Genomic DNA, 17723 nt, shown 5'->3' on the forward strand with positions numbered 1-17723 from the left:
ATAAATTGATTTTGCTTTTTAAAAAATGCAATATAAGCCCTTGCTAGTGTGCTCAGTGGTTAGAGAGTCGCCCCAAGCATCAGAAGGGTCTTTGGTTCAATTTCCGGTAAAGGGCAGGTACCTGGTTTCAGGTTCAATCCTTGGCCTGGTCAGGGTGCATACGGGAGGCAACCAATCAGTGTATCACTCTCACATCTATCTCTCTCACATCTATCTATCTATCTCTCTCTCTCTCTCTCTCTCTCTTCCCCCCTACCTCCTTCCCTCCCTCTCTCTCTCTGCCCCCTCCCCTCCCTTTCACTCTCTCTCTAAAAAAAAAAAATCAATGGAAAAAAAATATCCTTGGGTGTGGATTAAGAACAACAAAAAAAAAAACAATATAAAATGAAAGAATTATGCAGACTGTAGTTTTCTTTCTTATGTGTAAAACAGAAGATTAGAATAGGTATCTGTTTGGTTATTCTGATTCTATATATTGAGAAACTTAGGGGAAAACTCACTTGAACTAATATTTCTGAAAAGTAGTGACACATTTCAAGAAAAGATTATAAATGATCAGATGTTGAACTTCCTAGACATATCAGCAGCAAGTATTGATTGGTTTTGTTAATCAAGCTCTGGTTTAATAACAAGCCCCTTCTAAATTTGGTGATAAGCAATAAAAAAAATCAATAAATGAATCAATTTTAAAAAAGTTAAATGGTAGTGATTTCCTGCTGGGGTGGTCTCTTCACTTTGTTAAATTTCTGACCCCGAAGCCTCCACAAAATACATTCATTACTTAATCTTACCTGAATGAGTCTAACCATGGCTAAATGCAGCTTTTCAGAGATGATTTCTCTCTTCCCTTGCTGAGCTATTTGCCACTTTTGCAAGCTGGAGTCGTAAATCTTCCCAATCACAAAAATAACTCTCCTCTAGAATGTCACCCAGCTGATCTCTCAGGGGATTAAACACTGCTTCACAGCATCAGTTAGCTAAAAGGAGACTGACTTTTCCTTTTAAAAACCAACTCTACTTACAGGCCACATGTCGTCCAATAACACGAGTGGAGCCTAGATGAAGCAGACTGTTTCCAGAAGTAATCAAGCACTTTGTGGGATTGCCCTTCAATTATTATCTGGTGACAATGCCCCAAAGTAGCAGATAGGCCTCTAGAGTTCAAAGATCCACACTGAATTCTGATGGTGAAAACTGGTCTTATGTTTGTTGCTTCATTTAGAAAAATAGAGTTTTTCTATTCATTCCTACTTTCTCTCTGGCATGCAAAAAAAAAAGAAAGTAGAATTGTGCAAGTCATCTCTAACGTGATTTAATATAGACTTCTGCTTTAAACCCAAGTTGACAAAACACAATGAGATGTAAAACATTTAATACCCTCTCCAAGTTGTGCTGTCAGTTTCTGGAAAACTTCCTGTTGCATCTACTGAAATTTATTATTAACTCTCTTTTAATAGCTAAGTGTACCTAATAAGTTATGAAATGCTTTAATTTAGAAAGCCCAAAGTTATTTGGATTAGTTTTCTAATTAAGTTATTAGTAACATTTAACAAAACCACTTACTGCTTTCTTATTTGTCAATGAAAGAATTAGAAAACTGATTCTTTCCTAAAAGGGCAAATGTTTATGAAAATAGTAGTAAATAAAAAGCCACACATTTATTAAATGATTTCCCACATGCCAGGCCCTAAGTGCTTTCTCAATGTTAGCCCATGTGGTGATGGACTAACTTTACGTTTGTGGTATTTCCTTGTCTCATGGGAATTTAATAAAATTAAATTGTCAGGGGAAGCAAGGAGGAATCCTCAAATTTTCTATAAAAAGTGTATCAAACAGAAAGGGATACTGAGAAAGGTATTCACTGGAAGCTTGCTTACAGTATAGGATTATGACTAAAAAAGAAGAGGTAAGCCAGGTGTACATGCTTGTAGATCATATTTTAACAAAAGCAGGATATACTCTTTTTTTAAAAAAATACATATATTTATTGACTTCAGAGAGGAAGGGAGAGGGAGAGAGAGATAGAAACATCAATGATGAAAGAGAATCATTGATCAGCTGTCTCCTGCACACCCCCTACTGGGGATTGAGCCTACAACTCAAGCATGTGCCCTTGACCGGAATCGAACCCGGGACCCTTCAGTTCGTAGCCTATCCACTGAGCCAAACTGGCCAGGGCAGGAAATATTCTTAATGATTTAAGATTGAAACAGGTAAAAAGTCTGGAAAGACAGATTTAGTTATAGTAATCTTTATGTGTGAGGAGTTAGATTTTTAAAAAGTAATTAAGGTAAAATTTTATTTTATCAGTTGCCCTAACCACATTTCAAATGCTCACTAGTCACAATGCCATCATCACAGTAAGTTGTATTGGACTTTAGGCCTTAGATTCTTTAGCTGAGTGCTAATCAGTTCATGATTAGTGACTAAATTAACCCGAGGCCAGAAAAGGATCACTACAAAGCAGTAGACAGAACAGTCCCTGTTATACAGGGCCATATATACCTTGTGTTTCCACTCGCTAAAGTAGAAACAGTGCCTCAATAATGGTGTCAAATTAGCCCTGGTCTAAAGGATTTGCCTAACAAAGCATAAAAGCAAGCCTCCGAAGGATTAAGTTGTCCAAGTCACTTATTTCTAAAACAAAGCTCAAAATTAAAGAACATTTTAAAAAATTCCAGCAAGAAATGCAAAATTTACAACATTTGGCATCTGATCATAAATTATCAGGTATACAAAGCACAGAATACAATGCATATTGAGGAGAACAACCAGTCACTAGAAGTAGGCCTAGAAATGACACAGATGATAAAATTAGTAGACAAGGACATTGTAATAGTTGTAGCTATTTCTTATGTTAAAAGCTAGTTTAAAGACTGAGCATATTAAATAGAGACATGGGCCCTGGTTGGTGTGGCTCAATTGGCTGGAGTGTCGTCCCATGCACAGAAGGGTCACGGGTTTGATTCCTGGTTAGGGCACATACCTGGGTTGTGGGTTTGGGGGTGTGTATGGAAGGCAATTGATCAATGTTTCTGCCTCTCTGTTTCCCCCTTTCCCTCTTCCTCTCTCTAAAAATCAATAAACACATATTATTGGGTGAGGATTAAAAAAATAAATAGAGACACAGAAGATAAAAACAATGATCCAATTAAAACTTCTAAAGATGAAAATTATAATTTCTGAAGTGAAAAATATAGTAGACAGGATTAGCAGTAGATAGGCATTGCAGAAGAAAAAAATCATGAACTTGAAGACATAGCAATAGAAACACCCAAAATAAAACATAAGAAAAAAAATCATAAATATAAATATACTGTGATAAATGAATGATGAATGAGCAGTGGGACAACATTAGGCATTCAAGAATACAGGTAATTGGAGTCTTAGGAGTGTGGGGGTGGGGATAGAAAAAGTTTGGCTCAGTGAATAGCAGTGCATAGAGCAGGGGTCCTCAAACTTTTTAAATAGGGGGCCAGTTCACTGTCCCTCAGACTGTTGGAGGGCCGGACTATAGTTTAAAAAAAAAACTATGAACAAATTCCTATGCACACTGCACATATCTTATTTTGAAGTAAAAAAACAAAACGGGAACAAATACAATATTTGTATTTGCATGTGGCCCGCGGGCCGTAGTTTGAGGACCCCTGACATAGAGCGTCGGCCTGTGGACTGAAGGGTACTGGGTTCAGTTCTGGTCAAGGGCACGTACCTTGGTTGTGGCTCGATTCAGGCCCCACTGGGAGGCCTAGGCCTGGGAGGCCGGGAGGCAAGCAATCAATGTGTCTCTCTCACATCAATTTTCTCTGTCTCTCCCCCTCCCTTCCACTCTCTCTAAAAATAGATGGGGGGAAAAATATCCTCAGGTGAGGATTAACAAACAAATAAACATAAACTAAGATACGGAAATCTGGACACTCATAGGGACACCAGGGGCATGCTTGCATAGAAGAAGGACAGTGAAAAGGTTGCCACAGCAAGCCAAGGAGAAAGGCCTCAGGAGAAACCAAACCTATGGATGCTTTGATGTTAGACTTCTAGCCTCCAGAACTGTGAGAAAATGAACATTTAAGCCAGTGGTTCTCAACCTTCTGGCCCTTTAAAACAGTTCCTCATGTTGTGACCCAACCATAAAATTATTTTCGTTGCTACTTCATAACTGTAATTTTGCTACTGTTATGAATCGTAATGTAAATATCTGATATGCAGGATGTATTTTCATTGTTACAAATTGAACATAATTAAAGCATAGTGATTAATCACAAAAACAATATGTAATTATATATGTGTTTTCCGATGGTCTTAGGCGACCCCTGTGAAAGTTTGTCAAAACATGTGTTTTTAACACATTAGTGTCATATTCTTCCTCTGTCTTCACATCTGAAAACAATGTGAAACACTTATCTTGTCTCTTTTCCGTCAATTTGTTCATTTTTATCCTTCTAGTTCTTAGCCAGATATAACTATTCCCCCACCCCCAGTTAAGATCGTGATGTGGGACAGTGGCTGTAAAAAGAGGCCCTCAAGTGAAAACTAGGCCAAAGACCTGTCAGAAAGCCCACCCCACCCTGTCGTTCACAGGGACCTGCCAGCCGCAGTGCTGACTTTAAAGATGCTTCTCTGCATAGGGATGACCCAGGTGACCCGAAAACCTTCCCTTCCAATCCCAGTAAGTTGAATTTCCTCACTTTGAAATTTATAAATCTAAATGCAAGAAAATTATAATGAAATGGGAAAAAAAATAAAACAAGCTTCTGGCTCTCTTTCCTTCTCTTTCTCTCCATCTCTATCTATCTATCTATCTATCTATCTATCTATCTATGGCTGAATCTTTTTTCTGCCATTTTTGTCCAGTTTATCAAATCTGCTGTGCAGTCAATTGGATTGAGTCATTGAAATCACCTAAGATACTATACCAACTATATTTGTATAGCAATGTTTAAACAAACCATATATATAACATGTATCTTAAAGTACTGTGGGTGATTGATTGTCTACTGATATAATTTGAGAGTCTCCAAAAAGCCTACAACCCTCAATATACTCACCCATAGCCCCAGTCACTTCTATATTAGTTATTCATGAAAATATAGTCCTGCCTGGCCAAGTGGCTCAGTTGGTTGAGTATCATCCTGTGCACCGAAAGGTTGCTGGTTCAATTCCCAGTCAGGGCAAATGCCTAGGTTATGGGTTTGATCCCTGGTCGGGGGTGTGCAGGAAGCAGCAGATCAATGTTATGCTCTTGCATTGATGTTTCTATCCCTCTTCCTCTCCTCCCCCCCCTCTCAAAATCAATTATATATATAACTCTAGAATAGAAATGTAATGGGGAGATGATAATGCAGTTTTTCTAGCAGATACCCTTCTTTCAGCTGATTTATGTTTCTCACACCTCTCTCTCTCTCTTTCTCTCTCTCCCTCTATCTTTCTCTCTCTCCCTCTCCTTCCCTCTTTCTCTCTCTTAGTATGTCCTCTGGTGAGGTTTGAAAAAAAAAAAAGATCATATTTGTTGATAATTTCTAAAAGTTAATTATTTACCTCCTTCATAAGGAATGTGAAAATATGGACTTTATCCATTAAAAACTGAACATTTAAATCTGTGTTAATTAATACATGATTGTGCTTAAATACATTTCCTTTTTATATATTTCTCTCCACATTCTCTACTGCTTATATAAATGACTTCTAGTATCAATGAACATATGAAAAATTCACATATACATGTTTAATAAGGTACATCTAAATATAAAATGAAAATCTAAATATAAATTTTCTTATCCTATTGATATACTAAAAATATTATGTCTTGGAAACAACTGCTACAAGGCAAGAGTTTAGAACAGCAAAACAGGCTTACATTTTAAAACATAGTTAATAAAAGATATCCTTCAGGCAAATTCTGACTTTCAGAGTCAGGTAAGAGAAAGTATAGCTGCTAATATAACAAAAAACAGTCTTTCTGGATAGTGAAATTACTTTTTTAAAAAGGTAACAGTCGGCCTGTGAACTGAAGGGTCCCGGGTTCGATTCTGGTCAAGGGCACATGCCTGGGTTGCGGGCTCAATCCCCAGTGGGGGGCATGCAGAAGGCAGCCAATCAATGATTCGTTCTCATCATTGATGTTTCTATCTCTCTCTCCCTCTCCCTTCCTCTCTGAAAGCAATAAAATAAATAAATAAATAAATAATTTTTTAAAAAGGTAAACAAACAATATCTATATAAATTCAACTTTGGGAAACAGTGCATTTAATCTTCAAACTTTTTATGAGATTCCTTTGAGAATGTTAAACATTAAAACAACCTAATAAATTATATATAAGAAAACATGTGCAACAATAAGTTAGATTCTCATGTAGATTAGTATATAAGATAATAAATGTAATAATTACATTTACAATGGCTACTAAGTTGTTAAGATTATTTGGTTGTTTATTTTACTAATAATCTGAAAGGCAAGGTGGTTCAGCTGGGATAAGAAGACCACCACAAGGAGGGACCATTCCTGTGGGGAGACCCAGGAAGATGTGAAGATGACACACTGAATGCCGACATGCCAATCCAAAGCACTCCAACCCCTGCAGAGACACACCCAGCCTGTTCGCATTCTCGGAAGTCGGTGCAGGGAATGGCACATCTGTAACCATGCAGAACCACAAACCTCATAATCTTCATAAACAATCTCATACTAAATCCTACCGTAGGAGTTAAACCATGGTTTTCAGAATTGGGCCAGTGTTCTTAGCTGTGAGAGTAGGTTGAGGAACTAAAGAAAAAGCCAACTGTTTTGGTAAGACCCTAAATCTAGAGAATAGTATCAGCAACCCTATATGATAGTATATTTATTATGGTTAACAGTGCTGAAAAGGTAAACTAACAAGAGGAATGGCTCATTTTTATATTTCTGTAATACAATGAAAAAGAAAATGATTATAGTAGACAGCACTAAGCATCATAGAAAATCATAGATTCCACAATAAATATGTCTAATTGCCAAAATCAGTAAATAATTCACAGGAATCTTATGCACAATAGAACAATTTTAACTGGACTTTTATGGTTTACCTGTTTTAATTCTGAAAGTATACCTTGTGGAGAAAAACGTCATTGGGTAGGTCTAAAAAATTTTAAGGGTTCATTCACATCTCTATAGTTTTGCAATAATGTTCCAAAGCAGCTACCAGTACTTGGTGAGATAAATGCACGTGTGGGGCTTCATGTCAAGCAACAGTTTATCTGGCATCAGTAATCAAACAATTACGAAATGGAAAGTACATCTTGTACAAGCTGACAGATCCATTAAATCAGGAGAGCTATGGGCAGACATACTGACACTGCAAGAATTACCAGAAAGCATTAATTTCAGCATTAATAAAATGACAGTAAATAGATGACAGCTGCCAGATGAACTAAGAAATAAGGTTGCTGGCCTTGTTAAGCTCACGTCTGATTTTCTCAGGCACAAACTGGTCGAGGTAGCGTCTGAAGTGAAGGGCATCGATGGCGACAATTTCAGTGCTGCGCCGCTGCCAGTCGTCCCTGGGCAGGACAGGAGGGAAAGATGAGGGACAGTGAAAAGCACTCACAAAGTAAAACCCTCAGGTTTCCTAAGACACTGGCAGGGTTAAAATATTAAAAACAAACCCATGTCACAGATCTCAGAAAAACAGGAAGGCAGAAAACACTATTTTATTTTAGACTCCAAGGTACACATTGTGGACTGTCAGGCATTATACAGCAAAATGAAAAATTATGGAGAGACAAAAAATATGATATATTGTAAACGGGTACATCATTTATAGTGAGTCTCAGAGGTTAAAGGATTTGGGGGAAAACAAAAAAACCTTAGGTCTTTGTTTTCCTCTAATATTAAAGATATGGCATTTGTATTTTGACAAGAACTCATTCCTCCTCTGTTTTGAAAGATCTCCTCTAGGTCACTGGGTCTGTAACATCACCGTACATCACCCAAGAAATAATCCCAAGAAGTCAAGGGTTACAACATGTGTAACGATTCAGTACAACATTCTACCTACTGTGCTCAATCGCTGACTGTGGAAATATTTTTAAAAAGACAAAAACAGCAAAGCAGACAATAACACAAAGCAGCACAAATAACACATTGCCTGTGGAAATATGAAGGAAGCGCTGAGATGATTTTGAAAACATAAAATTCCAAATATTTCATCTCATAAATTTGCACATATTGATATGCCAAGCAACTTTCCACTCTGAAGAATAGCAATAAAAACCTTCATGTTAGTCTGTAAATAACTATCATAAGTTAAGCATCCACACAGATAACTACTGTAACCACATGGTTTAACCAAAACAAAGGGAGAGGCCAGGGGCTGGCCTGAGATGACAAAGACTAAATCTGCACTGCTGCAGCGGCCATGACCACTGGGGCGGTAGCTGGTGATTTCTGCCACTTGGTTTTTTTTTTTTTTCTTAATTCTTTCTCCTTTTTCACCCAATCCCACAATGCTCTTCTCTTCTGACAGCTGTCAGCTTGTTCTCCATCTATGAGTCTGTTTCTATTTTGTTTGTTAGTTTATTTTGTTCATTAGATTCCACATGAGTGAGATAATTGTCTTTCTCTGACTGGCTTATTTCACTTTGCATTAATACTCTCCAGGTCCATCTATGCTCTCACAAAGGGTAAGCTTTCCTTCTTTTTTAAGGCCCAGTAGTATTCCATTGTATAAATGTACCACAGCTTTTTATCCACTCATCTACTGACACTTGCATGCTTCCATATCTTGGTACTGTAATGCTGCAACAAACATAAGGTTGCATATATTCTTTTGAATTAGTGATTCAGGTTTCTTAGGATATATTCCTCGAAGTGGAATCTCTGGGTCAAAAGGCAGTTCCATTTTTAATTTTTTGAGGAAACTCCATACTGCTTTCCACACTGGCTGCTCCAATTTGCATTCCCACCAATCCCTTTCCCCACATCCTTGCCAGCACTTGGTTGTTGATATACTGATGACAGCCATTCTGACAGGTGTGAGGTGATATCTCATTGTGGTTTTAATTGGCATTTCTCTGATGTTTAGTGGTGTTGAGCATCTTTTCATGTCTATTGGCCATCTGTATGTCTTCTTTGGAGATGTGTCTATTCAGATCGTTCGCTCATTTTTTATTTGGGTTGTTTGGTGTTTGTTTTGGCGTTGGGTTGTTGGATATTAATCCCTTATCAGATGTATCATTGGGGAATATGTTCTCCCATTCAGTGGTTTGTCTTTTCATTTTGTTGATGGTTTCCTTTGCTGTGCAAAACCTTTTTAGTTTGATGTAGTTTCATTTGTTTATTTTTTCATTTGTTTCCCTTGCCCAAGGAGATATATTAGAAAAAATATTGCTATGAGAAGTGTATAAGATTTTACTACCTGTTTTCTTCTAGGAGTTTTATGATTTTCGGTCTAACATTTAAGTCTTTAATCCATTTGAGTTTATTCTCATGTATGATGTAAAAAGGGGGTCTAGGTTCATTTTTTTACATGTATCTGTCCAATTTCCCCAACACCATTTATTGAATAGACTATCTTGAGAGAGAAACATTGATTAGCTGCCTCTTGCACTCCCCCTACTGGGGATGCGCCCGCAACCAAGGTATATGCCCTTGACCGGAATCAAACCTGGGACCCTTCAGTCCCCAGGCCAACGCTCTATTCACTGAGCCAAACCGATCAGGGCTGAATAGACTATCTTAATCTGATTGTATGTTTTTGCCTCCTGTGTCATAATTGTCCATAAAGTGGGCTCATTTCTAGCCTCTCTATTCTGTTCCATTGACCTATATGCCTGTTTTTATGCCAGTAACACACTGTTGTGATTACTATAGCCTTGTAATATAGTTTGGTATCAGGTAGCCTGATATGTCCAATTTTGTTCTTCTGTCACAAGGTTGCTGTGGCTATTTGGGATCTTGTATGTTACCATATACATTTTTGGAATATTTGTTCTAGTTCTGTGAAATATGCTATTGGTATCTTCTTAGAAATTGCACTGAAATCTATGGATTGCTTTTGGTAGTACAGGCATTTTAATGATGTTAATTCTGCCTATCCAAATGAACATGGTATATGCTTCTACTTATATCTATCTTCATCAATATCTTCTTTCATTATCTTATAATTTTCCAAGTACAGGTCTTTTACAGCATTGGTTAAACTTATTACTAGGTTTTTTTACTTTTCTTGATGCAATTGTAAATGGGACTGTTCTCTTAGTTTCCCATTATGATAGTTCATTATCCTATATAATAAAAGCCTAATATGCTTAGAAATTGCACTGAAATCTATGGATTGCTTTTGGTAGTACAGGCATTTTAATGATGTTAATTCTGCCTATCCAAATGAACATGGTATATGCTTCTACTTATATCTATCTTCATCAATATCTTTCATTAGTGTCTTATAATTTTCCAAGTACAGGTCTTTTACAGCATTGGTTAAACTTATTACTAGGTTTTTTTACTTTTCTTGATGCAATTGTAAATGGGACTGTTCTCTTAGTTTCCCATTATGATAGTTCATTATCCTATATAATAAAAGCCTAATATGCTAAGTGTCCAGTCGTCCAATCAACCAATCAAAGCATAATATGCTAATGATATGCTAAGGCCACTCAACTGCTCGCTATGACGTGCACTGACCACCAAGCGGCAGACAGTCAAACAGTCGATCAGTTGCTATGATGTGCACTGATCACAGGGGGCAGACGCTCCGACCAGTAGGTTAGCTTGCTGCTGGGTTCCAGCTGATAGGGACTGAGTGAGATGAGCCAGACATGCCCTGGGGCCCTCCTGCGGTCCTTCCCAGGCTGGCCAACCTCCCGCATCCCTCCCCAGCCCCGATCATGCACTGGTGGGGTCCCATGGCCTGGCCTACGCTCTCTCGCAAGCCGGGCTGAGTGACCCCCGCCCCTCCGCCCTCCGAGTGCATGAATTTCGTGCAGCGGGCCTCTAGTTGGTGTATAAAAATGCAACTGAATTCTGTTATTTATTTTGTATCCTGCTACTTCACTGAATTCATTTATCAGTTCTAGTAGTTTTTTGTGTGGAATCTTTAGGGTTCTCTATATATAGTATTATGTCATCTGCAAATAATGGCAGTTTTACTTCTTCCTTTCCAATTTGAATGCCTTTTATTTCTTCTTCTTGTCTGACTGCTGCGGCTAGGACTTTCAGTACTATGTTGAATAAAAGTGATAAAAGCAGACATCCTTTGTCATGTTTGCAATCCTAAGGGAAATGTTTACAGTTTTTACCCACTGAGTATGATGTTGGCTGTGGGATTGTCATATATGACCTTTATTATGTTCCCTCTATTCTGCCTTTGCTGAGAGTTTTTAACATAAATTGGTGCCAGGTTTTATCAAATGCCTTTTCTGTATCTATTGGTATGATTATGTGGTTTTTATCCATTTTATGTATATGGTGTATCCCATTTATTGATTTGTGAATATTGTACAACCTTATCCCTGGAATAAATCCCACTTGATCATGCTGTATGATCTTTTTAATGTATTGCTGGATACGGTATGCTAGTATTTTGTTGAGGATTTTACCAACTATGTTCACCAGGCATATTGGCCTACAATGTTCTTCCTTTGTGGCATCTTTATCTGGTTTTGGAATTAGGATAATGCTGGCGTTGTAAAATGACTTTGGAAGTCTTCCCTCATCTTGAGTTTTTTAGAATAGTTTGAGAAGACTAGGTGTTAATTCTTCTTTGAATGTGTGGTAAAATTCACCTGTGAAGCCATCTGGTCCAGTACTTCTGCTTGTTGGGAGTTTTTTTTATTACTGTTTCAATTTCACTAGTTGTAATCTGTCTTTGTTCAGACTCTCTGATTCTTCCTGATTCCGTTTGGAAGACTGTATGTTTCTAGGAATTTACTCATTTTGCCCAGATTGTCCAATTTGTTGGCATATGGTTGTTTATAATATTTTCTTATAATCCTTTCTATTTCTTTGGTGTCAGGTGTTACTTCTTCTCTTTCATTTCTGATTTTATTTATTTTGATCCTCTTTTTTTCTTGATAAGTCTGGTTAAAGGTTTGTCAATCTTGTTTATCTTTTCAAAAAAACAGGTGTTGGTTTTATTTATCTTTTGAATTTCATTTTAGATTCTATTTTATTTCTACTCTGTTCTTCATTATTTTCTTTCTTCTATTCACTTTGGGCTTTGTTTGCTGCTCTTTTTCTAGTTCTTCTAAGTATAAAGTTAGAATGTTTATTTAGTGATTTTTCTTATTTCTTGAGGTAGGCCTGTAGTGCTATGAATTTCCCTCTTAGGACTGCTTTTTCTGTGTCCCATAGATTTTGGGTTGCTGTGTTCTCATTTTTATTTGTGTCAAGGTTTCTTCTGATTTCTTCCTTGATCTCACTGTTAACCCATTCATTGTTTAGTAACATGCTAGTTAGAGTCAATATCTTTGTGTGTTTTTCAGTTTTTTTTTCTTTTGATTTATTTCTAGTTTCAAAACCATTCTGGTCAAAGAAGATACTTGATATGATTTTAATTTTCTAAATGTATTGAGACTTATTTTGTGTCCTAACATGTGGTCTATCCTAGAAATGTTCCATATGCACTCAAAAAAAATGTATATTCTGCAGCTTTGGAGTGAAATGCTCTGAAGATATCAATTAAATCCTTGTGATCCAGTGTATCATTTAAGGCTACCATTTCCTTGTTTATTTTCTGTTGGGACGATCTATCCATTGATGTCAATGGGGTGTTAAAATCCCTTACTATGACTGTATTACAGCTAATCTCTTCCATGATGTATGTCCATCTAGTTTGCTTTACAGATTTAGGTGCTCCTATGTTGAGTGCATAAATGTTTACAAGGGTTATATCCTCTTGTTGGATTGCTCCCTTTATCATTATGTAGTGTCCTTCTTTGTCTCTTATTATATACTTTGTTTTAAAGTCTATTTTGTCAGATATAAGTATTGCTACCCCTGTTTTTCTTTCCTTTCCATTTGCATGAAATATCTTCTTCCATCCCTTTACTTATAGTCTGTGTGTATCTTTTGTTCTGAGGTGAGTCTCTTGTATACAGCATATATATATGGTTCTTGTTTTCTTATCCATTCAGCTACCCTTTTGATTGGAGCATTTAAGCCCACACTGGCTCTTCTTCATTAGAACACACACACACACACACAAGCATCCAGGTTCCAGTTGCATAAAAATTCACCTCTATTAAACCAACTTATTGGGGAAGCAATATTATGTAAAAATATATTTCAATAAAAAATAGAAGATAGCAGCAGCAAAGTTCACTGTAATTTCTGCTGTCAATTGTTTGTAGCAGTAGGCAAATTGTCTGAACATAGATTCCTTCACCTACCTAGCCTTCCAGAAAACGTAAGGATAACTACTTATGCTGTTTAAGGGTTTTAAGCTATAACTATAACCAATTCTAAATAAGTCTGTCCTTGGAAGTTAACCTCCATTGACTGCTTACAATTGGTAGCTAAGATGCAAAAACTGTAAAGAGCTCTACTCGTCCGGTTCTTGATTTAGACTTTTGGCTTTCATTTCTTTTTGATATATGGTAATACTGTTTTAACTACTAATGAAGCTGTAATACTGAATTTTAGAAGAAAGTTAAATTTCTGAAATAAGAATAGATGGCAGACAGAATATACGAGGCCACATTCTTTAGCTTCTGGCCACGCGATAATCAAGTCAGAAATGAACTCACCTTTCATTCCCATCTTCATGGCTCCGGGCCCAGCGATAAGTTTCAGCATAGCCTGTGTATTCACTGTACTGTTCAGTACCTGAAAAAAAGAAGCTTCCAATACTATTTTTCAGAAATATTTTCTTAAAAGCTTCACCTTCTAAAGAAAAAAAAGCCAACAATAAAAAATCACTGGTCTTAATGATTTATTATTTTTCATGAAGAAATAATAGAATGCCTCCAAAAATCGCTACAATGTTTATCATACAGTGACTAAATGTCTCAACCAATACAGTAAACAAAACATGTTTTCAAATTTATTTCCTTCTTTTAAGAGGAGTGCATAAAGACTGTGTTTTATACAAGTCCACTGTTTTGAATGTCAGTAATCTGATAATATTTCGTATTGTTGAGAAAAGAAATTTTACATAAAGACATTCCCTGCTTCCTCAACAAAATCCTAGCAAATTGGATCCAGCAGTACATCAGAAAGATCATACACCATGACCAAGTAGGATTTATCCCAGGGATGCAAGGATGGTACAATATCCGCAAATCAATAAACGCGATACATCACATAAACAAATTGAAAGAAAAAAACCACATGGTCATATCAATTGATGCAGAAAAAGCATTTGACAAAATCCAACACCCATTTTTGATAAAAACTCTCAGCAAGGTGGGAATAGAAGGATCATACCTCAACATAATAAAAGCCATATATGACAAACCCACAGCCAACATCATACTCAATGGACAAAAACTAACACCATTTCCCCTAAAAACAGGAACAAGACAGGGATGCCCACTCTCACCACTCCTCTTCAACATAGTCCTGGAAGTATTAGCCATTGCAATTAGACAAGAAGAAGAAATAAAAGGCATCCAAATTGGAAAAGAGGAAGTAAAACTGTCCTTATTTGCAGACGACATGATATTATACATACAAAACCCTAGAGACTCCATCAAAAAACTACTAGACTTAATACATGAATTTGGCAATGTAGCAGGATACAAAATTAACCCCAAGAAATCTGAGGCATTTCTATACACCAATAGTGAACTTTCAGAAAGAGAGATTATAAAAACAATCCCATTTACCATCGCACCAAAAAAATTAAGCTACCTAGGAATAAACTTAACTAAAGAGGTAAAAGACCTCTACTCAGAAAACTACAGGACGTTGAAAAAAGAGATAGAGGAAGACATAAACAGATGGAAGAACATACCGTGTTCATGGATTGGTAGAATCAACATCATTAAAATGTCCATACTACCCAAAGCAATCTATAAATTCAACGCACTTCCCATTAAAATACCAACGGCATACTTCACAGATCTAGAACGAACTCTCCAAAAATTCATCTGGAATAAAAAAAGACCCCGAATAGCTGCAGCAATCCTGAGAAAGAACAAAGTAGGTGGGATCTCAATACCAGATATCAAGCTGTATTACAAAGCCACTGTTCTCAAAACTGCCTGGTACTGGCACAAGAACAGACATATAGATCAATGGAATAGAATAGAGACCCCAGAAATCAGCCCGAACCAATATGCTCAATTAATATTTGACAAAGGAGGCAAGAACATACAATGGAGCCAAGATAGTCTCTTCAATAAATGGTGTTGGGAAAATTGGACAGATATATGCAAGAAAATGAAACTAGACCACCAACTTACACCATACACAAGAATAAACTCAAAATGGATAAAGGACTTAAATGTACGACAGGAAACCATAAAAATTCTAGAAGAATCCAAAGGCAACAAAATCTCAGACATATGCCAAAGCAATTTCTTCACTGATACAGCTCCTAGGGCAGTTGAAACTAAAGAGAAAATGAACAAATGGGACTACATCAAAATAAAAAGCTTCTGCACAGCAAAAGAAACCATCAACAAAACAACAAGAAAACCCACTGCGTGGGAAAACATATTTGCCAACGTCATATCTGATAAGGGCCTAATCTCCAAAATTTATAGGGAACTCATACAACTTAACAAAAAGAAGATAAACAATCCAATCAAAAAATGGGCAAAGGATCTAAATAGACACCTTTCAAAAGAGGACATTCAGAAAGCCAAGAGACATATGAAAACATGCTCAAAGTCACTAATCATCCGAGAGATGCAAATCAAAACAACAATGAGGTACCATCTCACACCTGTCAGAATGGCTATCATCAACAAATCAACAAACGACAAGTGCTGGAGAGGATGTGGAGAAAAAGGAACACTTGTGCACTGCTGGTGGGAATGCAGACTGGTGCAGCCACTATGGAAGACAGTATGGAGTTTCCTCAAAAAACAAAACATGGAACTCCCATTTGACCCTGTGATCCCACTTCTAGGAATATATCCCAAGAAACCAGAAACACCAATCAGAAAGGATCTATGCACCCCTATGTTCATAGCAGCACAATTCACCATAGCTAAGATTTGGAAACAGCCTAAGTGCCCATCAGTAGATGAATGGATTAGAAAACTGTGGTACATCTACACGATGGAATACTATGCTGCTGTAAAAAAGAAGGAACTCTTACCATTTGCAACAGCATGGATGGAACTGGAGAGCATTATGCTAAGTGAAATAAGCCAGTCAATGAAGGAAAAATACCACATGATCTCACTCATTTATGGATAATAAAGACCATTATAAACTGATGAACAAAAATAGATACAGAGGCAGAGCAGCATGGAACAGACAGTCAAACTACAGTGGGAAGGCCGGGGAGGGTTGGGGGGCGGTGGTGGGGAGGGTAAGAGATCAACCAAAGGACTTGTATGCATGCATATAAGCATAACCAATGGACACAAGACACTGGGGGGTAGGGGAGGCCAGGGGATTATCAAGGGGGCAGGGTAAAAAAAGGGACATATGTAATACTCTTTGTAATACTTTAAGCAATAAAACAAAAATTAAAATAAGAAGACATTCCCTGCTAAAACAAATGTCATTATAATTAAATCTAGGCCCTAGCTGGTTTGGCTCAGTGGATAGAGCACTGGTCTGCAGACTGAAGGGTCCCGGGTTTGATTTCTAGTCTGGGCACATGCCCGGTTGTGGGCTTGATCTCCAGTAGGGGGCATGCAGGAGGCAGCCAATCAATGATTCTCTCTCAACATTGATGTTTCTATTTCTCCCTCTCCCTTCCTCTCTGAAATCAATAAAAATATATTTAAAAAATTAAATCTAGAATTTGCCAATCAATAGGCAAGGTACTTCAAAAAAGCCTTGTAAAACTAGGATATAATGGCCTGAGAAGAAAGGGAAGAGGAAAAGTATAATTAATATTAATCTGATGAGGACACGCATCAAACTTGCCACACCCATAACATAGATTTCTAATTCATCATACCTGAATATATCAGGAGAAATGGTGTCAGATTGTTCCACTATTTAACTAAATAAAATTATTCCAATTCTTATGGTCAACTCAATAATCACTTGACTTTTCAAGAATTAAAAAAACAACAACAGTAAAAATGAAAAGCTGAAAACCCTGGGCAAGATAATACTTTGAAATATAAAAAAGAAAAATAAAGAAGAAGAAACAATTTCTGATCTTCAAAAGTTACTGTTACAATAATGAAAAGAAACCACATATACCTGATAAAGGACATGTATATACATATATACATACATACCAGTATGTATATATGTATATAGATAGCACTTTTAAAACTCAACAATAAAAAACTCAACTAAAACATGGACAAAAGATTATTTCATATGTATAGCTGTATGTTAAAACCTAATTTTACACTTCAAAATATATAGTTTAGTGTATGTCAATTATACTTCAACTAGTAGCCCGGTGCACGAAATTCGTGCACTGGGCTCAACAATAAACTCAACTAAAACATGGACAAAAGATTATTTCATATGTATAGCTGTATGTTAAAACCTAATTTTACACTTCAAAATATAATATATAGTGTATGTCAATTATACTTCAACTAGTAGCCCGGTGCACGAAATTCGTGCACTGGGGTGGGGGGGGGGGGAGGGGCCCCTCAGG

General features: G+C 36.9%; 1 protein-coding gene across 2 annotated transcripts in view; it reads right to left on the reverse strand.

Annotated features, from left to right (window-relative positions):
• The window catches only part of PARG (poly (ADP-ribose) glycohydrolase), a 192857-nt gene that overhangs the window by 21703 nt on the left and 153431 nt on the right, over nt 1–17723 (reverse strand). For both annotated transcript variants that reach the window (XM_005883121.2, XM_014530716.1), the window contains exons 14-15: nt 13723–13801; nt 7428–7536 (exon numbers count right to left, since the gene is read on the reverse strand). In XM_005883121.2, the coding sequence (XP_005883183.1) occupies nt 7428–7536; nt 13723–13801 (188 nt within the window). The remainder of the gene's footprint in view (nt 1–7427; nt 7537–13722; nt 13802–17723) is intronic.

This window comes from Myotis brandtii, unplaced genomic scaffold (assembly GCF_000412655.1).
Source record: "Myotis brandtii unplaced genomic scaffold, ASM41265v1 scaffold766, whole genome shotgun sequence".
Classification (NCBI taxonomy): Eukaryota; Metazoa; Chordata; class Mammalia; order Chiroptera; family Vespertilionidae; genus Myotis; species Myotis brandtii.